The 9,936-nt window shown below is 40.0% G+C and overlaps 2 protein-coding genes across 2 annotated transcripts; both read right to left on the reverse strand.

Annotated features, from left to right (window-relative positions):
- Positions 1–2,039: 2,039 nt before the first annotated feature.
- Positions 2,040–4,722, reverse strand: parp11 (poly(ADP-ribose) polymerase family member 11). The gene is made up of 7 exons (XM_075471738.1): positions 4,505–4,722; positions 4,285–4,399; positions 4,118–4,187; positions 3,941–4,004; positions 3,125–3,258; positions 2,879–3,030; positions 2,040–2,781 (listed from the first exon to the last, which is right to left on the reverse strand). Exons 1-7 carry the CDS (start codon positions 4,598–4,600, stop codon positions 2,489–2,491), a joined length of 924 nt encoding a protein of 307 aa, XP_075327853.1. The 5' UTR covers positions 4,601–4,722; the 3' UTR covers positions 2,040–2,488.
- A 53-nt stretch (positions 4,723–4,775) lies between these two features.
- On the reverse strand, positions 4,776–9,791 carry LOC142385319 (protein mono-ADP-ribosyltransferase PARP11-like). Its single transcript, XM_075471737.1, has 8 exons — positions 9,461–9,791; positions 9,231–9,355; positions 8,757–8,877; positions 8,586–8,661; positions 8,406–8,478; positions 7,338–7,465; positions 6,810–6,961; positions 4,776–6,710 (listed from the first exon to the last, which is right to left on the reverse strand). Exons 1-8 carry the CDS (start codon positions 9,501–9,503, stop codon positions 6,394–6,396), a joined length of 1,035 nt encoding a protein of 344 aa, XP_075327852.1. The 5' UTR covers positions 9,504–9,791; the 3' UTR covers positions 4,776–6,393.
- Positions 9,792–9,936: the final 145 nt, after the last annotated feature.

A 9,936-nucleotide genomic window follows, 5' to 3' on the forward strand; every position in this document is an offset into this window, starting at 1 on the left:
TTGGGTCAATTAATTTTGTTCGGTACCTATTCAAAACAAAAGTAATCCCAGAGTACTTTTAAAGAAAGCAAACTAATTCATTTGGTCTTCAGTCAGATACAGTCCAGTTGAATCCATCCATCCATTCGCCATATCTGCTTCATCTTGTCCGGGGTCGCAGGGGCGATGGAGCCTGTTCCAGGTGTCGTTGGGTTTGGGGCGAGGTACCCGCTTGAAAGGTCACTAATCCATTTCAGGGACAACACAGAGACAAACAAGACAGTCATGCACACCCACAATAATACCTGTAATCAAGTCGGAATCACCAGTTGACCTAACATATGGTTCTGGGCTGTGGGAGGAAGCCGGAGTACCGTGAGAGAACCCATGCAGGCACAGGGGGAACATGCAGACTGTGCACAGAAGGGCCTCAGCCGAGATAATTCAATCTAAATCATTATAATCCAGTTTAATGATAAAATGCATATTTATAAAAAGTCGTCTGGCTAAGGAATCCAACAGATTGGATCAAGTCTTTAATTTGATTCAATCCCCTATACGGAGAATATGAAATTCAGTTGGACTTAAACATCACGGAAATCCTATTCATTAGAAGTTTTAAAAGATTATGCTGAGAAATAAATAACAAGCCCATCCAAGACCCCAAAGAGAACCGTGTAGTCCTAGTTTGCAGGCTGTGCTCCATTTAAAATTCTGAAACATGTTTGAGAGGGGTTGAGAGCAATACTGTAAAAAAAATAATAAGACGATTTCCCTCCAGCATATACTTGTCAAAATTTCATCAGAGACAGAACAAGTCTTTTCTCCATCGGTGACACACACGCATGCTAAACCACTAATTAGAGCTGCTATTCTCACAATCTCAACATGTTGATATCATCCGATCAAGCTGACATCAAAGTGTTCGCAATCACATGCCTGACTGGGAGCACACAAAGCTTGTGAATATTTAAAAAGATATGAAACTTGACTCACTTACTGACTTGCAAGAAGTCACAGTCCTAGTTTCTGACGTATTTTTAAGTGTGCACTGCTGTTCAGTATAAATGTGTGAGGGTATTTTTATATATATCATAAAAAAACAACACACAGAATAAAGCTTGGTTTGGAATACCATTGAAAAGACTACAACTGTACCCACAGGACCAAAGAATTCCATCTCAAATAGTTCACTGACAGATGATGCCTGGTTCAATCCAGTCATATTTAAGAATATACAGGGATCTGCTTTTATGCAATTTGACTGTTTTGAACACTCTCACTTCTGTGGAAAAAAAAAACTATTTCTGTCAGAACCACTCTCGTCAAAATGAGACGAGAACAGAGAAGAATTTCAGAAGCTTATTCTGAATGCATACAATTTATGTTTGGCGGTATGGCTCTGTTCGGAGGAAGTTCCCGACTTTTCCATGAGCTCCATGGAAGCCAAGACAGGGAACAGCAGCATCCTCAGGTGGAGTGCCTTCCATTTGCTGTAAAGGCAACAAACCCCCTAGAACAGAGCAAGCAACAATGAACAACAGTATGACATTGTTTGGCAATGAGAAGTCGGTGGAGCAGGGGAGGTGGTGGGTGCAAGCAGAGAGCAAAAAAAAAGCAGTGACAGCAAACCAAGTTTAAATGAAGTGCCCCAAATGCCAGCATCCAATAGCGAGCATCAGCTGATTACCCATTGAGCGCAGCTGGCCATAAGGGTTGGGTCGGCGTCAGCCAATAGGCAAAGGGCGCGTTGACTACGTGGTCTGCCAGAACTAACGCGATGCTCCATTTATTTTGTGGTATATAAAGAAAAAACAAAACAAAAAAAAAATAAAGATACAACTTACAGATAAACCAGAGATCTACAACACAAGCCAAGGATGTTCCAGGATGAATCAATGGTTAACAATTTAAAAATAATTGTTTATTTCATTTGTCATATAAATGTAAATTCAATTAATTTCCTTTGAAATTCAAGAAAGTGAAAATCTAAGTTATTCTCTAAATTCTCAAAATTTCACTTATTCTCTAAACTAGTAAACAAGACAACTGACTGCAAGTTAGAGGGTTGACAGTTATTTTATTCATTATGATGAGCTATTAGCTCACGCTGAACATCTTTTCAGCAATATTTATGGCAATATTTTGCCATTTGAGATTCCCCTTAATGTGGAAGAGCAAAATGACCCGTGCATCATATAAACCCTTTCCTGAGACAACAGCGGCCCCTGCTGACAGCTTCTATGAAGTACAGCTGGTAACACAAAACCAATGACTTCAGGGAGCAGTCACTTTATGGTAATTGGCACTGGGTGTGGGTGTTGACGTCACCAACTGTGAAACTATACAGCAACAGAGAGCTTTGAATTTATTCTGGCTTTTGTGAGATGGGTTTTGACTTCCCGCTGACTTTCTAATTTCAAGCAAAACATAATAGTTCCAAAAAAATAAGTTGAAAAAAAAAAACTGCTGTAAAAATTCTGAGGTAGATATCCTACATATGCAGGGGTCACGTGTACTGAATCACATATTCCGGATATATTTGATTTGGATCAAATATGACGAATATTTTGGGGTGATTGGCATCATCCACACAGCTGTCGTGGGAATTTTCAAGACTTCCGTGATCGGGTTTTCGAAAATGCCTTTGTCCAGCAACTGATTTCCCAACCATCACCCGAGCTATAATTTGTATTTTAGTTTGAGAGGATCCACCATATGATCCGCCATGCAGTGGCAATGACGTTGTGCTAGCGGGACTGTATTGGTCTGCATATGTTGCATGTTTGGCAAAATATATTCCTGGAACAAAAACAAAGAAACTCAAATCAGTTGAGGAAACAGCAACTGTTTTCTATAAATGATCACATATCCACGACAAACATCGCAGTTAGCTCACCTTTGCCATATACGTTTCCATGTTTACCAGCTATCCGTAAATCAAAGTTAAACTTGCAAATGCTGTCAACATTTTCAATTTTAGTCCCATGGAAAAGTCTCCGCTCTTGAATATCTTTGACTCCTTTAAACCTCATTAACTGTTTCTTTTTCCTGACAGAAAAGTAAAGAAAAACATTTTTTTGCATACACAGAAAGGAAATGATGATCAGAACAGAGACGATGCAACTTAAAAGGCTTTTCTCACCTGCAATATATTTCCCAGAGGTCCACATTCTGTATCCTGCAAACTGAAACAATGGGCCTGCCCAGAAGCCCGTCACACATCACATAATTCACCACAGTCCGATACTCAGGGGTGACTTCACTCAGAGGAATTAACTTTAAAACATATCAGACATACACACACATTGAGTTAAACAACTTAAACACTCACTGATTTCATATCAACTGTAGTGGTGCAAAGAGGCTAAATGAACAAAGCTGGCTATTCTTCCAGTAATCAAACAACTGCGGTTATTACACACAACCGGCTGTGAGGTGTAAAAAAGAGGGACTTTGAACGGAAATAAAGTGCAGCTTTATTCATTCCCTGCAGTGACAGTAAATCTGTGCAGCAGATTTATGATTGTGGAAAAAGCATCGAGATTATAAACCTACATGAGAGGAAGTAAATACTCAGAATTACATCTGCTATCAGAGCAAAGGCATCCTTTTCTACTTAGACGCATCCATAGAAGACTCATCTCTTACCTCCCTCTTTCAACACCTTTTTAATGTCTAACCTGAACTTACTTTGCAATCCTGTATCTTTTACCCTGTCATTTGAATAGATTTATACAGTAGACAAATAGACTCAGTAGACTTATACTGAGGCTTGAATTTTGTAAGTCACTTTAAATGACTAAAAGTAATGCTCAACCACCTGTGTAAACTGCCTTTCTCTTAGTTTGCAGACAGCTGTGTGATGGTTCAGCCTTTTGACTATATCAAAGAGGGCAGGGTTTTATTATTTGAACTTATGTATATATCATGTCTTTTACAAGCTTCCTTTCATAATCACCTGGTATGGTAGTTTAGGATCAACAAATTGCCAGAAAACAGGCGCCTCAGTGAAACAGGAGCAGCTGTGGGAGGGAGGAGAGAAATCAGTTTCTGTTGCTGTGACCGTTTCACTTTCACTTTAGACGAAACTATACTGAACACTCTGCCGTTGGAGATAATTACTCCTTACACTCACATTCTTTCAATTTTGTAGGTCCGCATGACTCTTCTTTGCTTTTTTGTGGCGAGGTCGGTCTGCAACATCACTGCACAGGAAAAAAAAAAAAAACTGTGAATCATTTCAGCAATTTCTTACACCTTTAATTCAACCAGAACTGTAAACATGAGAATGCGCTCCAATACCAGAGAATTCAATTTGGCTTCTGCAGTTGCCTGAATTTGATGTCAGAACAGCTTTTGAGTCTCTCAGGTAATAATTCTCAATATCCTCACTCTTGAATGTGTTGTCGGGGTCATCCTGAAGATTTGAAATTAATTATCAAGAGGTTAGCTACATCACACCTCATGAATGATTTATGAAATAGACTGACTCTGATATAGAGAAACACATAAAGCAGCTCACCTCAAACCTATGCCAACTCCCACAGTCCCCAAGATAATACCAATACCATGGGGTGTCTGATGTGTCCATGTATTCCACTCCATTATCTCTGAACATTGTTCCAACAGACAAAAACTATTTGAGTCCCAAAAAAAGCTAAATGAGTGAAAGTGACCTACCTTTCTCCACGTTGCACAGATAGTAACTGAAGCTGTCATTTGTGCTCCTTTCTCATGAATCAAAACCACACCCACTGAGGTAGGCTGGCGTTTCACACAGAGGACTAAATGTTACCATGACTCTTCCTGCTTTAAAGATGTTGCAAGCTAAAAAGAGTCCACTGAAAGTGCTGTGTTTAAAAGTTTATTACTTATAACGTGCAAATCACGAACACACACATGGTTTAGCACACTTGAGCTCACACACTCTCGGCTGTTGAGTTCTGACTAAAGGTAACAGGCTTTTTCCCCGTCGCTCACTTTGAGGAAGTAGCCAATTTCCCCAATCTCGTACTTGCCGCTCACCTTTGAATAATCATTATCCACCCATCTCAAAACAAACAGTCATACAGTTAATCCAACAAATGCACAACGCTCTTTCTTAATTGTGTGATTGTCATTCGATGTAATTGCGACATTATTATCTTAATGAGAAAAGTTGACACAAAGTGCAAAGACGGCTGGCTGATCCCTCGGACAATGAGGCTAGAGCAGGTGAGGACGTTACACTCAGATGACTGGATTTCAAATGTGAAGCCAAACTGTGTTTTCACTTGAAATTAACTTAAGCTGCGCACACGTAACAAAAAATAAACAGTCAAGGTCAGACAGAAGTCAGAGAAGATACACTTACTACTCCGGGCGACAAGTGAACACATCACGACTTTATGTCATTATGACACAGTTATAAGACCTTTCACAGAAAGAGTCAAAAGTGCACTGATGCATGGTTCAAGAATGTAGAGGTAGAAGGTTTTTATGACAATAAAATAAAATAAAATCAATAAGGCTTATATACAGAAGCTTGGCAACTCGAAAGGAAAAAAAACAGAACCACTCACCCTTTACAGTAAAGGGATTCGGCAGCTGTTGAGTTTGGTTTTTTTGATGCCATGACTTGGGTCCACTGTAACATACTGAAAGTATGAAAAGGATGCAAAGATCAGAGTTCAATACAACCGAACCAAACATCTTTGGACCGATGTGTTGGAGAGTGCTTCTAAAATGATGGCGTAACTTTTAGGAGTACGGTTCTCCCTCCCTCTTGCAGAGTAATACACACTTGAAGAATCGGAGCAGTTCTGGTGGCCCGACCCTTCACTGAAACACTTTTTTTACTCTCTCATTCTTCACCCATTTGCAGTACATTGTACTAGATAAATACATATTTTGAAGTCAATAGCTGACAGCTAATTGTACAAAGTAAGTGATAAGAGCATCTTTTAACAAGATTCTTTTTTTTTTAAGTTAAGCATATGTGTAGCACTACATATGGAAGGAGAGGGGTGTGGCCTATGGCAGGACATCACCTATAATCTATAGGCTGCAGGTGCCCCTCTTATTTGACACAACTCTTCACACATATTGAACAAGAAAGCACAGACTTCGCATTCAGTACAAACCCGCCTTTTTCATCCCATCAACATTCCAACAAAAAGGTCCTGCCCAAGGGTATGCTGTGCAGTATAGAAACTGTACACAATGTCGCTACTGTCTTCATGCTTTTTCAACTTCTCCAAAGGCACTTCGGATGACCTATGCTCCAGTCAGGCACTGGATCTGACTGAAAGAAAAAGCTAAATATCCCTCTTTTCCTCTTTCATAACAACCATTGATTCTGTGTAGTCACTCTTCCATGTTAGAGATCCAAGCTTTATTTAAAAAGCAGACAGTGTAGACTCTAGTGAGGCATCAGTAGAACTCGATCAGATACTCTGGGTAAATCTGATTGCTGTCAAAAATCACATAGATCTTTGGATTGGCCATATCGTCCACGCAGCTGTCATAAAAGTTGGTGAAGCTGGCATCCTTAGAGGGTGGTCTGCAGTACATAGGGTGACCGACGGTGTACTCGCCAACAAGCACTCTGGCCAGGAACATGGTCTTATACGGCGGCTCGCTGGCAAATATAGGCGGTGCAAGTCCGTGTCTCTGTAAGGTGGTGTTGTGTTTCCCCGTGGTGTGGCAGAATTTACTGGAATATTTGGCATCCCGGGCAAAGTAGCTCCCTGCAGGAGAGGCGATTAAATGAAATGTTAAAAATCAGAGGCAATAGAAAGCGCAGTGAATTCTTTCATGATGTTACACCACAACACAAAGGGTTGTACCTTTGCCATAAACATCGCCATGACTTCCTGTCAGACGCCAGTCAAAGTTAAATGTACATATAGCTTGTATGTTGCTGTGTCCTGTGCCATGAAACAGCATACGCTCCTCAATATCCAGTGTTCGCTTGACTTTTCGCAACTGTGTTTTCTTCCTTAGATGAAAACACAACACAGAGTATGTCCTGTATTTCACAAATAGCACAGACTTGAAGATATATGCCAGAAACCACAGTATGGCTGACTTTTACGAGCAAAGACAAACTCAGAGTGGTTTCAGATGTTGCACAAAAATCAAATGCTGTTGTTTAACTCCAACTAAAAGGCTTTGACGATACCATTGGGCAGCTCAGAATATCAAAGAGTCTGACAGACTGCAAGCAAGAATAAATGATTTAAGCAGTATATGAAAGGGAATGGGAAAAATTACCAGATTCAAATTACAGTCACAGCAGAAGCCTCTGCGCACACGAGGCACAACTGAGGACATTGTGGAGTCCACTCAGAATTACAAACAAAACAACTCTCTACCTGCAGAAGAACTCCCATAAGTCCAAGTTCTGAATCCTCTGGATGGATTTGATTGGATGATCCATTGTCCTTTCGTACAGTCTGGCTACTTCTTTAAACTCATATGTGTCTCTGCCGAGCTGGATAAGCTGCGAAAAACACAATCAAACAGGAGTGAAACGGTTCAAGAAGAAGCTAATCATACCAAAATACAAGAAATTATGGACGCTAAGTAACCAACAAAAGAATGCTTTCATAACTAAGCCAATGTTGAACCGTTTTTGTTATTGTGGCTGAAAGAACAAGAACTTAAAAATGTACCGGACCTGCTACATATAAATCTAAAGAAATATAAATGTCTAAATCAAATTTACTAGCCTTAACAATGGAGTCGTGACATTGATCGACTTAATTATGCCAAGCAAGTTTTTTGCTCGTTTTCCTTCTACCCTTTCGTTGCAGCTACTTTGTTGCTTTCAACCTGAAGTATTCTTTTCTTTTACTAATTAGTTTAGGATTACATGTTGCCCTTGCTGTCAGAAATGTGAAGCTCCAGATGTTTGCGATTAAACATTTGAAGCCAACGTTGCTCCTTTTTGTTTGCACAAAGGCACACACCCAGAGCTGGAAAACATGGACTGACATACCAGGTTGATAATCACTGTCGTGAGACGGCTTTGTGTGAACTCGATTGTTAGGGTTAGAGTATTCTAATACACCCATGTAGGTATGTGTAACCCCAAGTATGACATGGTTGTATGTTTGAAAGGTAATATTTTGGTAGTTCAACAGTGCAAAGCACATCAACACTGGACAAACCAGAAATGAAACTAAAAGAAAGCATTGTGCCAGACACCACTTTTCTGATAATACAACAAAACCAAGCAGAACTCCGAAATTATAAGCCCCCCCCCCCTTCATTTAGGTAGACAAACTTAATAGCGCAACACTACATTGCGTCATTGCAGATGACAAACTTCACTGAAAAAGCGATGTGTTGAAATGATTCAAGAAGCCCTGAAAGTCCCCTTTAATACCAACAATTTGTGTGAATCAGATTAATTGAGTAAAAAGCTTTAGGTCATTCACCTGATAGGGCTCATCTGTATTGATTCTCTCCCAGTGACATGGAACAGGCAAGGCCAGATTATCACAAATAAACCTGACAGAACACATGAAGAAAGAACAGAGGACGGTTAAAATAGTTTGTCATTACTAAAAAAAAATAAGCTTGAAAAATAGATATTTACTTTAACTACCAAATCTCACCTGAAGCCGGTGGCAGAGTGCAGAGAGCGTTTAATTGGTCGCTGCTTCCCCGTTGTCACATTTATCTGTCGCATAACTGGAGAGGAATTAAAAAATAGATGAGGGCTAAATAAAGGTTCCTATTCCTATTCGGTCTGATGTACCTTTTAGTTAGAGTTTCTGTCGTCTTACCGGAGAAGTCCAGCCTGTACGTGTACTTGGCCGTGTAGAATTCCATAACCCCACGTTGATTTCTGTTGTAGCACTGCTCAATCTGAGCGCTGGTCACAGAACACGCTGCGCTGGGATCAATCTGATAGAGAACATGAACATATAAATCATACAAGAGTAACACGTTTTTTTTGTCCCCAAGTGTTTTTTTAAAAATCTTTTTTTATCATGTTTTAATTTTGTTTTAAAAACTGGAAAATGACCATGCTTTTAAACTACTCTGTAATCTGAAGAAGTCCTCCTTATGGAACTGTCAGCATTTGACATACAACTGTCTGTAGTCTCTAAACTGCGGTTACAGGTCAGTGTTTTACAAATATGCTGTAATATTAAGTAATTTCACTGAGACTGATATTTAGTTGGCATATAATGGTCAATTCTTGGAGCAAACCAAAGATGATCATTTATTAGGGTTAGACTATGTGCTGGAAATACCTCAAACATATGCCACACGCCACACTCGGCCAGGTAGAACCAGCACCAGTTGGGCTCTGAGGTGTCCATCTCCTCAATCTCAGTGGACTCCTCCTCTGAAGATCTGATGGCTAACATTGCTAAATCTGAAATCAACACAAGTGAAAAGGCATTGAAAGGCAAAGCCAAACCAAAATACAGGAAAGAAAGAAAGAGAGATGATAGGTGATTATTTTACACATCAGACGAACCTAACGTCGAGGAGCAGTGTTTAAGCCATTGTCGTGAGGGCATTTCATCCTGTTAACAAATTCAAACAAAATAGAAAAGTGCCATATCGAGCTAGCTCTCGTTAGCTGCCGCCGCACCCGCGTCCTCTCAGCTCTATGGTTTTATTACTGACTTTCAGTAACCCCTTAAACGGGTTTTATTTTTCGGAATATAAGACCTTCGTATAAAATTAATAAAACACTAGAGAAATCAAAGACTTTGTGGACGTTTGGATGACTAAATATCATTTTCCTCTTGGAAACCGTTGTTTACTTTTATTTCCTGGTTCCTACAAAATAAACGTCACTGCGTAACTCCGGCGTTAACTCCTCCCTGGTCCCGGAGAACTGAGACCCGGAGTTTGATCTGACAGGTACACAATGTGGGCAGAAAAAAAGTAGCGATCATGCGGCTTGGCAAAACGTCAAATTATAGCCTTCAACGTCGAACGATCAAG

Source organism: Odontesthes bonariensis, chromosome 8 (genome assembly GCF_027942865.1).
Source record: "Odontesthes bonariensis isolate fOdoBon6 chromosome 8, fOdoBon6.hap1, whole genome shotgun sequence".
Taxonomy (NCBI): Eukaryota; Metazoa; Chordata; class Actinopteri; order Atheriniformes; family Atherinopsidae; genus Odontesthes; species Odontesthes bonariensis.

What these genes read in the sequence shown, in the direction of transcription:
- parp11 (XM_075471738.1), bottom strand. Translation starts at nt 4,600, where the DNA reads ATGTTCAGAGATAATGGAGTGGAATACATGGACACATCAGACACCCCA. An exon ending in ATCCTAAACTACCATACCAG is followed by an intron (nt 3,259 to 3,940) that starts GTGATTATGAAA and finishes TATGTTTTAAAG; the next exon opens with TTAATTCCTCTGAGTGAAGT. An exon ending in TGGAAACGTATATGGCAAAG is followed by an intron (nt 2,782 to 2,878) that starts GTGAGCTAACTG and finishes TTTTTGTTCCAG; the next exon opens with GAATATATTTTGCCAAACAT.
- LOC142385319 (XM_075471737.1), bottom strand. Translation starts at nt 9,503, where the DNA reads ATGCCCTCACGACAATGGCTTAAACACTGCTCCTCGACGTTAG. An exon ending in GCGTGTGGCATATGTTTGAG is followed by an intron (nt 8,878 to 9,230) that starts GTATTTCCAGCA and finishes GTTCTCTATCAG; the next exon opens with ATTGATCCCAGCGCAGCGTG. An exon ending in TGGCGATGTTTATGGCAAAG is followed by an intron (nt 6,711 to 6,809) that starts GTACAACCCTTT and finishes CCTCTCCTGCAG; the next exon opens with GGAGCTACTTTGCCCGGGAT.